At 41.6% G+C, this 19911-nt stretch overlaps 2 protein-coding genes across 2 annotated transcripts; one reads left to right on the plus strand and one right to left on the minus strand.

Annotated features, from left to right (window-relative positions):
* Positions 1-266: 266 nt before the first annotated feature.
* Positions 267-11440, plus strand: rogdi (rogdi atypical leucine zipper). The gene is made up of 11 exons (XM_083932040.1): positions 267-477; positions 2790-2861; positions 3274-3356; positions 3660-3714; positions 3788-3868; positions 5488-5583; positions 5705-5803; positions 6349-6462; positions 6550-6599; positions 6784-6910; positions 8548-11440. The coding sequence occupies exons 1-11, from the start codon at positions 403-405 to the stop codon at positions 8587-8589; spliced, it is 894 nt and encodes a 297-aa protein (XP_083788166.1). The 5' UTR covers positions 267-402; the 3' UTR covers positions 8590-11440.
* A 1140-nt stretch (positions 11441-12580) lies between these two features.
* Positions 12581-18301, minus strand: smim22 (small integral membrane protein 22). The gene is made up of 4 exons (XM_083930881.1): positions 18234-18301; positions 16531-16659; positions 15043-15113; positions 12581-13112 (listed from the first exon to the last, which is right to left on the minus strand). Exons 2-4 carry the CDS (start codon positions 16649-16651, stop codon positions 13065-13067), a joined length of 240 nt encoding a protein of 79 aa, XP_083787007.1. The 5' UTR covers positions 16652-16659; positions 18234-18301; the 3' UTR covers positions 12581-13064.
* Positions 18302-19911: the final 1610 nt, after the last annotated feature.

Below are 19911 nucleotides of genomic sequence, written 5' to 3' on the forward strand. Positions count from 1 at the left end.
GTTTTTAAATGTTTCTATAAATTACAAGCGGCACGTGACTGTTTTTTTGTCCCAGTGGCAGAATAAAGAACATAGATTGGACGTGAAGCGTAACGAATACTTAAAATTAAAAAGGAAAACACACATAGCTGTTAATACATTTACTTTATACTTGACACTTACATGGTCCCGGTCCGTTACATTTCACACGCCAGCAGCTCGTCTCTCAACCTTAAAGAGCCCTTCTTTACATTTATTTTCGCCGTTGACTCGGGTCGTTCGTGTGAGCGCTGGTGTCATTTCCGACCGCACGCGAAGGCAACAGATACTCCGCTAATCTAGTAGGTGGTGCGAGCGCCTCATCCCGAGCAGAGCGCAGCGTTTTAGGGTGTTTTTCGGCTGTTTGTTCCGGTCCCGCACACCATGCTGAACCCGCAGAGGTCTCTGTCCGAGCTGCCCAAGATGTCGGCGGCCAGTCAAGTGGAGAGAGCCGTGTTGGTGAGCCGTCCCGCTCCGCCGAGGCACACAAACACACAGCTGCTGCTGCTGCCGCTGGGCTGTGTGGCTTTTAGCTGCCGCACTGTCTGACCCGTCGGTTATTAGAGCATTTGTTGACATTTGTAACTGGTAATGTAGAATAATATTCACCCGGACGTGAGTGGCCGTCCGCGTAGCTGCTGTGGGGCAGGAGCATCCGCGCGCTACGCTGCAGGTGCTGTAGCTAGGGCTCGTGCTGTCCCAGTCAGTGTGTGATGATGTTGACAACAGGCCTGTGTGTATGTTGACATCAGTAACACCGTATACACTCATCATGCAGTGGCCGTAACACATGATCTTGTGACTGAACCACGGCGAGCTTTGAAGTGAAAGTCAACTCTTGTCTGTATTTACAGTCACTGCTGCATCTAAAGGGCCTATGTTTGCACGGTCTATTTTCCAATCCGGAAAAAATCAAACATAGTTCTGTGATGGACAAACTCCAAGCAGAGCCTCTAAAATGTGGTGTCTTTTCTACTGTGAGGACGTATATTTCATTGCTTCCGTAATAACTCACACCCAATTAAGAGATCAGAGGCAGGATGAAATGTAAGTCTCAGAAAAACAATGTTTTTACTGATCAGAAGTCACGAGCTGCTTGTAATTTATAGAAACATTTAAAAACAAATGTATTTATGCTTACTTGTGCTGACGGCGGTTCGATCCCCACCTCCCCCGGTCCACATGTCGTGGTTCATGCTCCCTTGGGCAAGACACTGAACCCTGAGTTGCTCCCTGTGCTGTGCATGGGTGTGTAAATGTGGTGTGAATGGTTAGATTAGATGGTCTGTAGATGTCCACTGCCATCAGTGTGAATGTCTGTGTGAATGGGTGAATGTGACAAAACACTGTGAAAGCACCTTGAGTAGTCAGAAGACTAGAAAGGCGCTATATAAGTACAAGTCCATTTACCATTTACCATTTACATGGGTTCTAGTTAAATGCTTTATTCCAAGTGTTTCCTGATGTCAAAGTACGTTTCCCTTGTTAAATGTTCCTGGTGTTAACCAGTGGAGGCCTAAAGTGCTCGACTGAATAAATATTTAAGATATAGTTATTATAATTAACAGGTACTCATTTAAACCCTGACTTTATTTTCCCCTTGGGGGGATTTGTCTGGCAGCCAGGTAAAACAGAACACACAGAGGTGGAGGCAAACGGACTCTATTATGAAAAAACAGAATAAAATACATGAATACATCAGCCTAGAGTGTGACAGTGCCAAAACCATCTTCATCAGCACTCAGTGGTGAAGTGGGACACTAAGCATCAGTGCATTCAACAGTTTGGTGACCTGAGAAATGAGGGACTCTTTCAGCCTGGTGGACCCGGCTTTTGGAAATCTAAATCTCAGTCCAGATGGTAGAGGCTCAAATTCTCCATAGAGGATGAAGAGAACCCTGTAAAACATCACAAGCCATAGAAACTGTTCTTTTACGGAAGAAATGAGGCAAAGCAGGCAGCGTCACACCGGTGATCTTACTGGACGCTGTAATGTGTTGCAACCTCGATGATGTAACAACAGAGTGGGTGATTACTGGACCATATGGATAACACAAATGGAAAATCTAACGTCATAATGTCTTATTCATTCATGTAATATTGAAGACTTTGAGCCATTTTAAATTCCTGTTTGTTAACATCTCGACCCTATTGTTTTTTTAATGAGAAAAACACACATTTCCCCAGTATACTAAATGCTAGGGGAAATCTTTTTAAAAGTCACAGTCTGGGATATGTCATTTATTGGCAACCAAATTGATTTAATGCATTGCATCAAACACTGCAGTGAACCATAATACAGCAGCAAAAACGAGAGGAGACTAGGAACACATCATGTATTTGTAATTGCTCAAGCTGGTGGTAAATAGTAAAAACTATCACTTTGAAGGCTCTAGACTGAAATCCCAATATAATAGAATTTAGATTTGATGCTGCGATGACTGTGGGGTGAAAAGTTTTGGTTTTGATGAGTTTCAGAGGGACATTTTTGTCCTTCAGGGTCTGAGTGTCTGTAGTTTGGATAGACAGTTTATTATAGAATTATTATAGGAGCTGAGGTTGAAAGAAGCGCTTCCGCCCTTGCCAAAATGTTCGCCATATGCATTAACACACCCCAAAATGACCCGAGTACCTGTTGAGTAAAGTACACACAGCTTAAAGTGCAAGCTATAGAAACCTGTACAGCTTTACAAGCTATCTATTAAGGCGGTATGAATAGAATAAATGTATCAACTGCACATGTCAGTTTTTAAATGCTTTTTTTTTGGTAGGAGGACGAATTCAACTGGCTGCTTAAAGAAGAAGTGCACGCTGTTCTTAAGCAGCTCCAGGATGTCCTCAAGGTAAGAGCTAAGCTTTTCATGTAAGTGATGTGGTTGAAATCCGTATCACCAATTCCACCAATTCCACCAATTCTACACATATGTTCTCTACTAGTGGTTAGTACTGCTCAGCTTGTGAAAACAGCTGTATGTCATCTGCGGAATAGGTAGAGGTGAGTCTGAAAGACGAGGGTCTTATCATCACCATATGACACCAGTGGAATTCGATAAATGGGATTGCATTCACCCTGCCTTAGCTACAGTGAATTTAAGTCGTTACGTTCCTGGATTATAGATCAGAAGTAGAAGTGCAGATCAGAAGCATTCAGTCTGTAGAATTACTAATCCACAGCTGAGATGATGCATCTTTAGCGCTTTACAACACTGTGATTCAGATCTGATTCTAATAGTAAGTCTGCTCTGCCACCAACAGGAGGCATCTAGACGTTTCTCAATGCCAACACCGGGCCTGGAGAGTCAGCTCAAACAGGAAAACTTCATCCTCGGCAGCTCAACGTAATACTCCACCTCTGACCGTTTCATCATGGGTGTAACTTCTTCTGTTGTACAGTCACTATGGACATAATGAAATGAAATGAAATGGTTAGATCCATAACAAAGTCTTCCTGCGGAGGAAATGGCGGTATACACATACGGTTTGAAATATGCTGAGAGAAGAAAGAATGGGTTGATCATTTCCTTAATGTTGCAATCTCTCAGGGTCACACACTGTTACACATTTCTCCCGCCATAAGCTTCCTTTCATATTGTTCCTGTGGTGGTGGTGTTGAACTATAAATGTGACGTGTTGTCTTGCAGCATGGATCAGGTGAAGGGGGTGCTGACTCTGCAGGGAGAGGCTCTGACTCAGGCCGTGAGTTTGTCCAGTTCTCACTGAGGATTTGAGCCAAGTGTGTCCTTTGTTAATGTTTTGCTTTTCTTAACAGGACATAAACCTGAAGGTTGCAAAGAGCAGCCAGGTGTTGCACTTCCAGTTCAGAGAGGACAAGCTGTGGAAACTGCAGCAGGTACAGTGTGTTAGTGTGTTGCTACCAGAACAATGGAAACTGGTTGTAGCTGTGAAATAATCAGTGGGGTTTTTTTTGTAGTGAAAAAAAAACCAGCATAATATTTTTTTCCCATCAGTGGTAGTCCTAAAATCTGAATATTAATAACCCCCAAGGGGAATCCTATTATGTGCCATTTTTCCTCAAATGTTATTTTAAAATAATGAATCTAGTGAGGTTCTTTTCAACAGTGGAGCTTTTATATTTGTGTTTCATTTTACAGCTAATTATAGGCTAGGTAGTGTTCTGGCATCCTCCGAGCAGAGTTCGCTTAAACCATAGACTGCGTAAAATACAGATGTAATCTCCGGGATGTCAAACATAGGTTTCTGAAGGTCCAAATTGAAGCCTAATGTGGGTGGCTCCGACCTTTGCCATCTTGGCAATGCCTTACACTGCCTAACTGCTGGCTGCAATTTTTTTTCTCTAGGATGTCGCAGGCATGACACGCCCTACCCTGCCTTTTAATTGGCTAGTACTTATTGCCTTTGTGTGTTGAGTTGGTTAGGTTCAGGCAAACCTGGGAATGGTTATGGTTAGGGTAAGGATTCCAGGGCAAGCCAATCAGAGACAGAGAAGGGCAGGTGATGCCGTCGCCATCCTAGGAAAAGAAAAGAAAAATAGCCTCCCAGCTTATCCAAAAATGGGCAAAGAGTTGGAGCTTGGATGGAGCCGATGTGGCTGAACACAGTGGCTATGTTACTGCTAAGCCAGAGAGAGAGAGAGAGAAGCAGTGGTCAAGCAAACTAGAGAGTGAATGAAGAGAGGGAGCAACGCTAGTCAGGACAAAAGCAGTAAATCCAAGAATGAAAACATTATTTTCTGATTGTTTCAGTTAGGTTTTAAAAGACAAACAAACACACGCCTCCGCACTGCCAGATTATGAGTGAATGTGTGTTGGTAGAAACGATCAACCTACAGCAGCGGCACTCTGCTGCACACAGGCAGAGAAGAAGGAGAGGAGCATGGAAACACTGAAGCACACAAAAACACACAGCAATATAATAGCAACCCGTTGGTCATCAAATACCTGTGCTTTGTATCATATAGACACTGCAGGGTTGCTGAGATGCTGAGGGGAAGGGGCGTGACAAAGCAGTGCTTAGGAATTAGAACAGCCTGCTCGCCCTGCATGCCATTATTGGCTGGGGGTTACACACACACACACACACACACACACACACACACACACACACACACACACACACACACACACACACACACACACACACACACACACACACACACACACACACACACACACACACACACACACACACACACACACACCATAGCATAAAATCAATTTTGTCCAATGAAGGAACCTCCTGTAAGGACACATTGTCACCCTTTGACGCCTCAAGGAACATAAGGAAAGCTGCAGTATGTAATTCTGAAGTGCTGCTCGTATTGATGCCCATAATAGTCCCAAATAGAGCAAAGTAATAAGAAAAGACTGAGAGGCATTATTTTTCAGTTTATTGATTGTTTTTTAAATATCCTCTATATTATTATCTTTTTAATGCTCAAATCCTGCCTTACTCAGTCCTCTCACAATTCCACTTGTCTCTTTTCATCAGATTCAGGATGCGAGGAACCACGTGAACCAGGCCCTCCAGTTGCTTAGCAGCCGTGATGACAGCTATCACTTCAAGACAGGGGCTGAGGTTAATAAGGTCGGTCGTCTGTCTCCATATGGCAACCACGCCTACTGTCACTACAGAGCTAGATGTAGATTTTTTTTTTTTTTTTAACATTGTCACTGATACTAGCTCCATGTTTCTATTACTGCCACAGCTCATGGACGCAGTGATGCTCCAGCTGACAAGAGCACGAAACCGCCTCACCACCCCCGCCTCCATGACGCTGCCAGAGCTAGCCACCAGTGGTCTGATGGTACAGGACATAAGGCAGTATACATTACACACACACACACACACACACACACTTTAACCCACTGAGGACCAGCGTATGGCTCTCAATGGATTTTTCTAGGCCCAAATCGTTGTGATAAAATCTGATAATGAAGATAAACTTAGACACCTGTTTCCTCATTCATTTGTGTACTTTCGGTTTGGGCTGTTTTTCCTGGTTTGGTCTGGACGCCTTAGTTCAAATGAAGAGACAATCTTAATGCTCCAACAGCATAGAGTGATATTTTATACCACCGCTTCCCAACCTTTTTGGCTCACGGCCTCTTTAAGGAAAGCTTTAGAAAATGAAATTTCCCAAGGAAGAATTTAGTGATAAAATGTGGTCTGTTACGGATGGCCCTTAGTTTTGCTTTATTACTCCAGACAAAGTGCAAGGTGTTGTGTTGAGAGGCAGCTTTGAGGTGGCACTCTAGCCACACCCAAAATATCCAGAGATATGTTCTAGCTCCATAGTTCCTCTTCTTCTTCCTCTGTTGACTTTTTCTGTTTGTCTTCTTTCATCACCAGAAAATGTTCACCCCTCCCATGCCTGGGGATGTGATGGTGAACTTTTACATCAACTTAAGCAAACTGTGTCTGACTGTCTACCAGCTTCACGTGATGCCTCCCAACACCACAAAGGTTAGAACTTGTGGCTCGGAAACGCCATGTAAAGCGTCTCACGGCATCACGTGACTGATGTTTAATGTTTGTCTCTTATCTTGGTAGAATTACAAGCCAACTGGGAGCTCAGTGTTGCACAACCCAGGAGCAATGTTGTAAGTCCCGCTTCTTCCTAACTTCCTTCTTTAGCGCCATAGATAAACAGATTCAAGTAAATACGTTGTAATTCATGAGAATATAGTGATATATTGTTAATGGAAAATACTTCAGTGGCTAAATCAGTCCTAAATCCTGCCAAGCACCTGTTCCACTTAGCGAGTCTCTTTGAATGCGTTCCAGCGAGCTCAACAACAACCGTTTCGAGGTGAGCCACGTTCACAAGGTGGAGTGTGTGGTGCCTTGGCTTAATGACACGCTGGTATTCTTCACCATCTCCCTGCAGCTCTGCCAGCAGCTCAAGGACAAGGTGGGTGTCTCTGCTCTCTGAAAGATGACTCATTTGATGAATCTTTAACAGACCTGACTTTTTAAATCCGCACAAGTCCAAATTTTACGTACTGACGATGGAGTCGTCGCCAAAATGCTCTTCTCTGTAAGCGTTTGACTGAGGAAACTCAAGGCTGCTGTTGACAGGACTGCAGTCCCATTGTTTGGCAAAACCTTATCTGTGGTGGACCGTGGACTGGGAAGTTCCCTTTTCAATTTGGTGAGGATGTCATGTCTTGGAGAAGGTTTTGATTTGAAACCATCCAGAATATGTGTCCACAAGCACTTGGTAATGTTAACCATGGCAGTCGAAATAGGGCCTCTTTTTCTATTGATTCAATAGCCTTTGATTCTTGGTTTCACATTTCTGAGTTTCTACGTTCACACTGCAGTTCCAAGTGACCTAAATCCGATTTCTTTTGCTCATATGTGACTCGTATCTGATTTGCTGTTGACTGTCTGAACAGCACAAGTCGCATTGAATCTGACAGTCTAATCAGAATTGGGCCACTTTCAAATGTGCTACTGAATCAGAGAGGTATCCGATTTTTTTGAATGTGACCACAATCTGAACAGCCAGGTCGTGTTTAATGCCACTTTGATGTCATTCTGACCCGTGCTGCACTGTTTTTAAATTAATGACAAATAAAGTTAATTGAATCATTGAAAAAAAAAAAGTATGCCCCAGGCTGGAGCCAGGAACAGAATCAAAACAAACATGGAGGACAACAGTGAAGCAGGCGGCCGGAGGAGGGAGAGTGAAGTTTTAGACCTTATTAGTATTTGGGGTGCCGCCACACACCGTATTTAGCATTAAGCCATGAAGTCCTACAATACGGTTTGCCGTTGCCATGGTCACTTCCGTAAACACCGTTGTGGTGTGATGTCATCAATGATCAACTGCGTATGCGGGTCACTTCAGGAGCGTGAACTGTTCACACCGCAATCTGTAGACAGGCCACATTTAAAGACGTGATGTGAACAGCCAAACAAAAAAAGGGATTTTAACAATAAATCGGAATTGTGCATTAAGAGCTGCAGTGTGAACGTAACCAAAGTGTGGTACAAATGTGATATTCCCAAAGATTCCCAGCATTGTGTTAAAACCAAAGAAGAGAGTGAATGTTGGAGTTACATTCATCAGGTGCACACAAATATGACTCCAAATGAATACTATATATGTTGCTCCATGACTTATAACATGATAAAATGACCGATGAAAAACAGCAGTTAACGCAATCTCAAGGTAGCTTTATCAAATGGCTACTGATGAAGTGACTGTTTGAAGCCTTCCATTGGCCACCTGTTTCAGACTGCAATCTTCTTCCCTTCTGCTGTCTCCTCTATCTATTCCGCAGAGACAGTCATCCCGGGCTTAGCTCCACCCAAGCCAGAAAGTTTTTTTTCCCCCTCTCCCGGAATGTTAACTTTTGCAGCCAGACTTTCTCTGCAGCACTGACGCAGCGCTGCAGAGAAAGATCTGGCATGGCGAGACTACCGTACAGTATATGGCTAAACAGTTTGATTTATGCTGTGAGCAGTTGGTTGGATGGTCAACTTTGCATGTGTTATTGTATATAAATCTAACTTTGTTCCTCTGTCCTCCCATCCCTGCAGATATCCGTCTTCTCCAGTTTCTGGAACTACAGACCTTTCTAATCCACCTCCTGCCCATCCACCAGAGAGTGGTCAGACCCAAACCAACCACACAAGTGTAAGGGCATTCTACGAAGGTTTTTATGTTATATATAAAGTATATATATATATATATATATACACTCCCCGGTCACTTAATTAGGTGCACCTGCTGCTTAATAAAGTGTCAGTGTGGTCTTCTGCTGCTGCTCCCTCTCTATAGAAAGTCAGTAGTGTTGTGTGTTCACAGATGCTCTCCTGCATTCTTCTGTTGGAACCAGTGGATATTTGAGTCACTGTTGCCTTTCTATCAGCTCCAACCAGTCTGGCCATTCTCCTCTGACCTCTGGCTAAAACGAGGCGTATGCGCCCACAGAACTGCCGCTCACTGGATCTTTTCTCTTTTTGGGACCATTCTCTGCAAACCCTAGAGATGGTTGTGTGTGAAAATCCCATAGATCAGCAGTTTCTGAAATAATCACACACCAACAACCACGCCACGTTCAAAGTCACTTCAATCACCTTTCTTCCCCGTTCTGATGCTGCTTTGAACTGCAGCACATCCTCTTCACCAGGTCTACATGCCTGAATGCATGTAGTTGCTGCCATGTGATTGGCTGATTAGAAATGTGTGTTAACGAGCAGTTGGAGAGGTGCACCTAATTAAGTGGCCGGTGAGTGTATATCGTCCAGTCATTCAGTCTCAAGTGTTGCATTATCAGCTAAAGGAGCCAATCAAACCCATTGTGTTAGCCCAGCTGACATTTCTCTGATCCATGTGTGTGTGTTCTGCTTCTCACACCACCGACTTGAACCTTTCAATGATTAGTGTGATTGTTGCTGATTTTGTTATCAGACTTTTTAATTTTTGAATTATGTGTTACGTTCAAGCAACTTAGTACTTACTGAGTATTTATCTGGTGCTCATCCCAAAGTTATCATTGAGCCGTGTTGTGTGCAACACTAATATGTGCACCCTGGGCTGTAGAACTACTCGGTCGCAGTGGTCACCGCTTATTTTTCTGAAATACTTTGAGCTCCCTCACAGCACTTTCAACGTTTCTTCATCTTTTTGCATTCCATTTCAATATAATAATAGCACTTTCTCCAGAGGGGCCCTCCACCACTTATGGACAAATGATAATAACGATTATTTTGATCAATATTGAAATCCCGATTATTGAACACGATCACATTTGAAAGAAGAGGGAATTTACTAGGAATGAGGGTCTAATAAAATATATTGTTGAGTTGCATATTAGGTTTTGTAAGAGTGTTATTAGAGCTATTTTAGGAACTAAAAGTCAGGGTATTTTGACCGCTACTGCACATATTTTGACCCTTCTTATATAATCTGCCTGTTGTGTATCCCTTTATGACATTACTGCAGTGTGTTTACCACAGATGGAATACTGTATCTGACCATGGTCCCCTAGAGGACATTTATTCTTTTAGAAAAAAACCTCCTTAATCTGAGAATTAGTTTAAGTTTCACTAATTCCATAACTGTGCTCACTATACTTAGAGGTTGAATATGTAGAATCTTTATTAAAAGCAATATAATTTATTAAAATAATACACCCGCAGGGTGTTTTGAGGGGTACAGAATGAAAGTTTTTTTTACCAGTCAATAGCGACTGGCATTGGGGGTTGCCAGGTTGGCACCGGATGAAAGGGAGTTTGCAAAACCTAGAGTCAATATAGGCCAAACATTCACTCGATGGGCTGAGATAAAGGAGTATAACGGCATTAAAACGCACGCCCAAATGACTACTTTTGTCCTTGATCTTTAAGCTAACTTTTATGTTTACTTAGCTGGTCAGTCAAACTCCTCTTTAATTCTTGTTTTTATGGTGCGAAACAGGCTCAAACAGACTCCTGTCTCCTGTAGGCTACTATTATGCTGACGAACCTGGCAACCCAACGGCTGGAATTATGTTTTGTTGTTGCGACTCCGATCTTGAGACACTAGATGGCGGTGTTCTGCTCATTCTCCATATTCAACCTTTAAGTTCAAGTTTAAGCACTGGGTGTTGCACAGTATAGGGGCAGTGCAACAGTATTGCACAGAAAAACAAAGTCTTAGCTGTGAGGTGATGCCATAGTGTGAGCAAAACACTTCCCACAGTGGTCTTTTATGGGATACAAGCATGTTGGTAACAGATGACGGTTTCATCTGTTTGTAGACCAGTTCCGATGTCCGCCCTTCCAGGAGGTCTGTGAGAGATGGCAAAGACTCCCATGTTTACGACTCGCGAGTGTTCACGTCATCAAGATAGTGGTATTATTACAGTTTTCCGTGTGAGGAATAAAAATACTGTGCATTGACTTTATCCATTAAATGTTGGTTTAATGACATTGAACGAGAGTCTTTTTGGTTTTCCGGCACGTCCATACTTTTAAGGGCCAACATATATGGGAGCTTTCAGAAAAACCTGAGCTTCCCAGTCGTGATTAGAACTTCAATGTTGACGTGAACAGTATTTACGTGCTGGAAAATGACATTAACGTGGCATTAGGGCGGACATTAGAGCTGGGCTACTGATTTGTTTTTTTGTTGTTTATTTCCCCACTTGGTGGAAATGACACAACTCACATTCCCTGTGTGTTACTGCATGGATATGTCTAAACGATAAGCTACTTGTCATGTCTGCTGATGTAATCTTTGATTTCAAGTGTTCGTCTGCCCTATGTTCATATTTATTTTACACATTTTGCACATATGTTGTTTATTTCCTGTGAACCAAACACTAATCCAATCATGAACAAAATCCAGTAAGTGTTAGTAAGTGTCTATTTTGAAAAGATGCCTGTCATATAAAATGTGGAGATTATTTATCTGATGTCTGTGCAATAGAAATATTCCAAACAATAACCTGTCCATGTTGTACTCTTTATTTGCTGCCTGCTGCAGTGAAGCGACATGTAAAAATAAACTAGTTTGTTTCCACTGTTCAGATGCATTTCTATCAACCACTTTGTGTTTTATAGGGTGGGTACAGGTGCTTGAAATCCTTGAATTCTAATGTTGTGTTTTCCAGGTTTGAAAAGTGCTTGAATTTTGGATCAAGTACTGGAAAATGCTTGAAACTGTATCCATATTTCTGGTTTTACGAAACATTTTTAGTTGTTTTCAACATAACGCCATCTCTTTTAAACAGGATTTTAATGGAAAAAAATAAGCAAAATAATCATTTTCAATAGCTATATGTATTTGTAGAAATATGTAATTTTCTACAACTGTACGATGCTGGAAATGCTTGAAAATGGACTTTGAAAAGTGCTTGAATTTGACGAACCCTGGTTTTAGTGTCTTTGAAGAAAGAGAAATGGTAAAGAACATGCAGTGGTGTAAAAAGCACCAACAACATAGTTAGTGAACCCAGAGTTTATTAAAAAGAGTGTTTTTAAAGACTTACCTACTGGCCCCTGTACCAGCTCCTCTCATAGTAAAGTCCATTCAAGTGGATTACCAAAGTCAATCCAAAAGGAAGGAGCCCATTGGTGCTTTGTTTTGTGTGTAGGGACTCTTCTCATGCTACTGCACTACTTACTTACACTACTCTAACAACTGAGATACATTTCTCCTGGCCAGTGTGCAAGAGTGGTGAATTCTCAAAGGAGTGAACAGAACAGTGTGGTGAAATGACATGATGTCTTGTGAGGATCTGTGTGTTGCGCTGAAAACAAACAACTCTGAGTTTTGAGTGAAAGATTAAAGACAAACAGTGATTGTGCTGTGTTTGAGCAGTAGCGCTCTACAGCCCTGTGCCATCCAGTATGGACTGAGCCTGAAACACAAACGCATCTATGGCCTGTTTTACGATTCATACCTTCATATTATTTTGTGTACTTTGTCCTCTACATTTGTCATTTTGCTAGGACAAGTAACCCATAAATAAACGTGGCACGGCGAGAAGGAATACACCAACACATGAAATAGAACAAAGTTGACATTTACTTTTATATATTTGGTTCTAAATAAAATATTCACTAAAACAAAACATGAGGAGGTGACAGTCAAATCAACAGGGTCATAAAAACAAAACATGAGGAAGTGACAGTCAAATCTACAGGATCATAAAAACAAAACATGAGAAGGTGACAGTCAAATCTACAGGATCACAAAAAAAAAACATGAGGAGGTGACAGTCAAATCTACAGGATCACAAAAAAAAAACATGAGGAAGTGACAGTCAAATCTACAGGATCACAAAAAAAAAACATGAGGAAGTGACAGTCAAATCCACAGGATCATAAAAACACAGCTCCCGTGTGGTGTCCGTGCAATAAACCTCACAAAGCAGTGATGGACAAACAGACCACGGGTGTTACATTTCTATAAGGACTTGTGAACAATGATTACTCTGTGTGTAAGAGTTCTAAATTTGCTTACAGACGGGTGGCATTAAAATCAAAGTTATGGCACAAAAGTCAAATTAGAAGGCTCTGCTTCTCTTCATCCGCCTTCACAATACTTGATGAGTGCCGTTGAGCTGTCAGGGCTCCAGGGCCATGTTCTCGACGCCAACCTTACGCATTCGAGGCTGTTGAGGAAGCAAAACACATCCCTGTCATTATCAGAGTACATGCATCTATGACCTCAGCTCAGTGTCAGCTCTTGTCACTACACGACAGGATCTCTCCTTAAGGTGGTCTGCGTTAAGGATGCCAGGAGCACATTTAGGAACAATCCTGTCTTCCGTACACGAGGAACGAGAAGGTTGACTTGCCACAGCACGGTGAGGACTTGGATTTTCCACTGTAGAGGTGAGAGACCGTCTGGATGTACAGGTTACACACCAATTCAATCTTCTCAACCTAAATGTAGAATCTCTGGAGAAGAATTTGTGTCTTCTCCCACGGCTGTGTCTGAAATCCCTCCCTTAATCACTTATACCAAAGTAACAGTCAGTGTATTCACTTAGATGACTCATATTCCAAAATACTTACTAAGTATTCTAAAATGCTCCCTAGTATTTTAGAACACATCAAAATTATTGTGCTAAGCATTTGTCTGGGTTTCATATTTCCTGACACTGTCCTGGATGTGTGCATCCCCTCTGCCGTTGTCATGGGGCAGGTGAAGTGCATGTGCAAATTGTTCTATTAAAAAAATCTCCATGGGAAATACGTACTTCATATGAATTTCAGGGCAATTACAACACAAAAACTAGAAGGGCACTCGCAGAGCGCAGATCTGTGCCAAGACAACGCTCTATCTCGCATTGTTAAGGAAAGCAAAAAATGATTTGTGTATCCGCCCCGTGATTTGGTTCCACTCAAACTGTTATAGGGGCATTTATTGGCCCATACTGCACCCTTCCACCATGTTTCATGAATACTGAGCCAGCAGTTTTTCCGTCATGCTGCTGAAAAACAAACAAACAAACAAACCCAACTGTAAACATAACCTCCCTGGCCAAGTTAATAAAGTAACCCCTTAAATTATTTATTTATTTTTATTAGAATAGAATAGAATTTTCTTTATTGTCATTGTACCAGTACAACGAAATGTACAGTACAATCCCTTAAAGTGCAGAAAATTTCACATTAAAAGCATCAAAATAGAATAGACTCGACCTTTAAAAGACACATTTAAAAACGACAAGCTTACACACCAACATGCATGCACGCATGCACACACACACACACACACACACACACACCGTAGCAGCTCAAGGAGACATAATAAAGAACAGTAGCTTGCAGAGACCCTGAGCATCATGTACCATCATAGGTAAAGGTATTTGCGATGTTAAGCACTGTTATAGCATTTATTAACTTTTTATTGATTCTGTTCAGCATCGTCCCATTAGCATTTAACATCTCACACACACGTTTTGTACAGAGCATAAAAACATTTCACAGCAGGGATCAAACACCAAAATCGACAAACATTCACAATTAAACACAAAACACAGTAGACTCAAAATTTGTACATTTTTCACTTCAATCCACATTTGCATTCTCCTGTGGTTAACACCTTTCTCTCCTGGTGAAGGATAATGCTGAACACAATCTTATGAACAATTGAACAATCCACATTTGTAGCAAGGACCAAGGGGATCCATAAGATATACTGTTTTTACCAAATAAAGTCCGTTCCCACTGGTGTTCCAAAATCTACCCAGTGACTCCAGACATTTTTAAATGTATCTGATTCTAGTCTAATGAAGAAAGCCAACTTTTCTCTCCTGTAAGTGTTAACGGTGCCTAAAGAAATCCATAATAACCTTTTATTAACATTTTTGATGACCTGTATTAATTAGATTAACTCTAATACACATTATGGAGGGTAAATACTGCGCACTTTATAATAAATTGGGACTGATTTAGTACACAGGCATGTCTTGATGTGCCCACATCAGTCTTTAGAAATGTATGATCGCATCGGCCCATTTCTGCCTTCGAGTCAGCACCTCACTGCTACAAGTGTGTCTGTTTTCCTGCACTTCTCTTCATGTGTGTGTTTACCTTCTCATCATCGGAGCAGCAGCAGCAGCAGCAGCGGATGAGCACCAGGATGACGAGCAGCAGAATCATCCCTGATAACAAACATGCAGCACAACAACCAGGGAGTGAGCAGACGAAAGTGCAATAAACGAGGCGCACTTCAATTATTCACAGTCCACTGTTAGGGAGAGATGGAAGTGAATGGCCAAGACCAAGTAGATACAAAAAATATGTGAAATTGCTGCACAGAGAAAAAACTGTGAGACAGACCGTGTCATAAGTCTTAGGGTGTTACAAGCCAGCTCCCAGACACATCTATGGTGACCTCACGCTGCACTAGCCGGTTTAATAATAATACGTTTTCACCTGCCGTCTGCCCCGTCCTCAAATCAAATTGCCTTTATCTCCAAAACCAGAAGCTTGTTTGTTGACACTGAACATTAATCCCTCGTTTAACTTTTGGTAACAATTGGGACATGTGGGTGATATGAGGGGGGATACCATCCCCCTTGTTTACCTGTCACACAAAACGACCACATAGAGACAAAAAATGATGACAAACACAAAATGATTAAAAACAGATGTAAAATAACCAAAGAGGGAAACAAAAGGACAACATATTGTAGAAAAAAAATATTTTAAAAATTGATACAAAACCACCAGAAAAATATTCAAAAATGACTAAAAATACTTTCACAGAGATGAAAAACAATCATGAAGAAATAAAAAAATTAAATAAAAAAATGGATGAAGAATGACCACAAAGGGAAATGAAATGACCACATAGAAAAACGTCTAAAATGAGTGCACAATAACCACAAAGAGATCCGAAATTTGTGCAAATGGCTCAAAGTCGCCTCTTTGAATTTGGGTGTCTTGTTCCTACGTAGACAGAGTGGGGGGCCTCTGACATGTCTGTGCCCAGGGGTCCATTGTCTCATGATCCGCCCATGCGAGTAGCAAAGAGAGTGTGCAGGTTAGTCTAGCCAGCCTGAGTAGTTGATCTTTTATCTGACTGAGGTTTGTGACAGTTACAGTCTGGCTCTGAAATCAGTAGCCTGACTGTGTATCGATAGATCCATGGCGCTGTCCGCTGTGCTGAAATAGATTCCTGATGAGACTTTTATATGCATGCATGTATGACTGTCCTTTGCTTATCTCGAGAACCTCTCATCCAATATACTTCACACTTGGCAGATGTTTTGCTGAGGACCAAAGGAAATGCACTGTCGAGTGTGAAGTCGATTAGATGAGTGGTTCTCGAAAACGCTGCACTTCAAGGAGCCAAGCAATCACCCTGTTCCCACCAGTCACTGCACTAATACTGCGACTTGCTGATCAGGGGTGGGGGTAAAGGATGATGGAGGGGTGGCTGAAGAGATAGTGAGGAGTATTCAAAGATAAACTTTTATTTTATATCTTGAATTTGCCTTCAAATTCATATTAATGGACCCCGATGCTGTGTTTATAAAAATCCTTTGAACATCCATCTCTTTCACCTTCACTCACCGATGAAGATGAAGAAGACTGCGAAAGAGACGATGTCCCAGTCAGACTGGAACATCTGCTTTCTGGACAGCACATGGCTGAACTGATCCTCCAGCTCCTGCTGCAGGCCTCTCTGCTCCATCGCCCTGTCTGCTTCAGAAACACACAGAAGGCAGCGGTGAGCTCACAGTTCAGGCAGCACCAGACAGAGGAGCTGAAACAGTGCACACCACATGACATATATTTGATAAGGGGACTCTTCACACAAAGAAAGACAGATCACCATCTGTTACAACTTTCCATCGATCCATACTTAAAGAGAAACGAATACCAATACCAACGTTGCTCGTTGCAACGCTCGTAGCATTTCCTAACTTCCATGGAAATAAATGCTTGAAGCAGCTCTCACTGTGTTGTTTAATCACTGTTAGTAATAAAACACACCCTCTTTGTAGCGTCCATGTTGTTTCCACATTACGACTAAAAGCCAAACTCTGGAAGTGGGACTATCCGAGGATATCCTGTGTTTTTCATTTTTATTTTGGGACTGTTTATTTTGCCCTGAGCACACTTTTATATGTGGTATTAAACTGCGCCACTGCACTGTGGCGTTTGTTCACCTTAACTCTACACCAACTCCTCATAACAGCTCATAAAACCCATCCCTTATTCGTCCTTTACGGAGCAGCTCCACACTTGACATCACACGTTTGAGACTTCCTTCTCTGGTTTCTAGCTTTGAGAGAGTAGCTCATGTTCACGCACATAATTAAACTTATAGATGGTTCTCCTTTAAAAACAATAGGCCTTTTTCACAGCATCTATTTTGACAGGGTGCAGTAGGAAAAGCACAGGTAAAAATAATACAATTTAAAAAAACACTGAATTCCTTTTAGAAATTTAATGTAACTATGTTTTAATGAGAAGTAACACTTGTGCTTTTCCCACTTAAACAAGTCGAAATGTGTAAAAGCTCTATTTATGGAGATCTAAAACACGTAACAGTGAGAGTATGCGAACAATCGTAGCATTATTTAGACAGTTAGAAGTCGATATTCACACCAGTTTGTCAATTTGAGTTAGTATTTTATATAGCACATTTCATACCACAGCCGTAGACAAAAAAATAGACAAAGATCGTATACATGCCAAAAAACATATAACGACATATATAGCCTAAAATAAAATTATATTACATATCTAAACAAATATTTATAAAAAATAAACAATAAAAATTGATTCTAAACTGAAAGTTGTACCCATTAACAAAACACTTTAAACCGAGCGAACTTATGGAAATGGAATTTTTTAGATTATAATATAAAATACATATATACCCATATAAAAACATATAAACACACATATATAACAGACAACTACAGTAGGTGCGTTTCTGTGAACTATGACTGTGTTGTGTATTGCAGGTAAACTGTACAACCACACAACATAACACAGTGAAAACACACTTTTAAACACACCACATCCATGTCTGTATCTTTACACAGCCCAGATAAACCAGGGCACTTCATGTTGGGTTGAATGGTAACTAGGCGACTCATTAGTTACAGTAGCCTCATAGTTCGCCTACGTCATTCACTTACAGGAGCTTTAAAAGATGGATTTTAACACAAACAATCACATTAAAGTGTTCAATAGATTAAAAATATCCGATATAAACTACATTAGTGTTATTTAGACATCATTCGGAACAGCAGGCGTCTTACCTGTAAACGGAGAGGCTTGTTTTAGTCTTTTCTTCCGGGTACAAAGCTCTACCTCACACACGCACACACGCGCACACATACACACACACACGCACACACACAACACACCTGTTGGCTGACGTACTATTTGGGTTGCAGCCGCAGAAGAACGACCAACACGTAGGCTGTGTTGTCCTCACAGGAGAAACAAGTGCTCACAGCTTTTAAGTAAAAAAAACGAAACACGCCCTGCTTTAAACCTTTACTTAAAGGTTGACTATGGAGAATGAGTGGGCAACAACAAAAAATAGTTCCAGCAGTCGGGTTGCCAGGTGTTGCAGACAGGAGATCAGAGTCTGTTTGAACTCATCTCCTCCAGCAAATCCAGCATTAAAACAAGTTTTAGAGGAGTATGATTGACAGTTACCGTTAGCCGTTACAGCTAAGTAAACATGAAAGTTAGCTTACCCATCAAGGAGACCCGCAGCCATTTGGGTGTGTGTTTTAATGCCGTTTCTCTCCTTGTTCTCAGTCCATGGAGTGAATATTCGGCCTATACTGACTATATTGGTTTTTGCCCGTCTCCGCTCACTCTGCTGCTGGGACAAATAAGCAGCTGCAGGATTGGCAAACTCCATTTCACCCAGTGACCGCCTACAGTAGCTGCACCCAACAACAGACAACCCCAGCAACCCGCAACGCCCAACGCTATTAGCTGCTACAATGGAAACAGAACAGGACAGAAAGTCAAACCCCTCAAAAAATGTAAAATATTAATTCAGACTAAATATATCTTTTTAATGGAAAAGCAAAACTTTCATTCTGTACCCCTCAAAACGCTATGTGGGTGTTTTATCTTTTTTTTTAAAATATAGCTTTTAATAAAGATTCTACATATTCAACCTTTAAGGTCAAAATATAGGCTACTTAAAGGAGACCAAAACCTAAATGTATTTTGCAGAATAGCGCATTACAGAATAATACACATTGTATTATTATTGGATTATAATTAGTGACGCGTCACTTTAATGTTACAGCTGTTAAAAACTGAGCTCATTTAAACTACTACTTTATATCGGGCTGCTTCTGTGTAGATTCATTAGAAATGATATATTACAATCTATAAGTTGATTTATAGCCTATTTTGTACATTGGATCCGAATGCATCGATCCATTTTTTTCCCGATCCAGTCAGATACTGGTACCTGAGCTAAGCATATCAGTGTATAATAGCAGCAAAAATAAATATAAAATGTAATATAAATATAGCAGCTGCCTGAAACCCAACAAGCAATGGCTTTATTTACTTGCTCATCTTATCTCTTCTCATCTTCAGCCTCTTATCCGGGGTCGGGTCGCGGGGGCAGCAGCTTTAGCAGGGGACCCCAAACTTCCCTTTCCCGGGCCACATTAACCAGCTCTAACTGGGGGATCCCGAGGCGTTCCCAGGCCAGTGTGGAGATATAATCTCTCCACCTAGTCCTGGGTCTTCCCCGAGGCCTCCTCCCAGCTGGACGTGCCAGGAACACCTCCCTAGGGAGGCGCCCAGGGTTCATCCTGACTAGATGCGCGAACCACCTCAACTGGCTCCTTTCAACGCAAAGTCCTCACGGATGGCTGAACTTCTCCCCCTCTCTCTAAGGGAGACTCCAGCCACCCTCCTGAGAAAACACATTTCAGCCGCTTGTACCCGCGACCT

Source organism: Echiichthys vipera (genome assembly GCF_963691815.1).
Source record: "Echiichthys vipera genome assembly, chromosome: 17".
NCBI lineage: Eukaryota > Metazoa > Chordata > Actinopteri > Perciformes > Trachinidae > Echiichthys > Echiichthys vipera.

Excerpts from the sequence above, each read along its gene's own strand:
- rogdi (XM_083932040.1), top strand. The coding sequence starts at position 403 with ATGCTGAACCCGCAGAGGTCTCTGTCCGAGCTGCCCAAGATGTCGGCG. Across the intron at positions 2,862-3,273 it reads AGCTCCAGGATGTCCTCAAG|GAGGCATCTAGACGTTTCTC; the intron begins GTAAGAGCTAAG and ends TGCCACCAACAG. Across the intron at positions 5,584-5,704 it reads CAGGGGCTGAGGTTAATAAG|CTCATGGACGCAGTGATGCT; the intron begins GTCGGTCGTCTG and ends TTACTGCCACAG.
- smim22 (XM_083930881.1), bottom strand. The coding sequence starts at position 16,651 with ATGGAGCAGAGAGGCCTGCAGCAGGAGCTGGAGGATCAGTTCAGCCAT. Across the intron at positions 15,114-16,530 it reads AGTCTTCTTCATCTTCATCG|GGATGATTCTGCTGCTCGTC; the intron begins GTGAGTGAAGGT and ends GTTTGTTATCAG. Across the intron at positions 13,113-15,042 it reads GCTGCTCCGATGATGAGAAG|CCTCGAATGCGTAAGGTTGG; the intron begins GTAAACACACAC and ends CTTCCTCAACAG.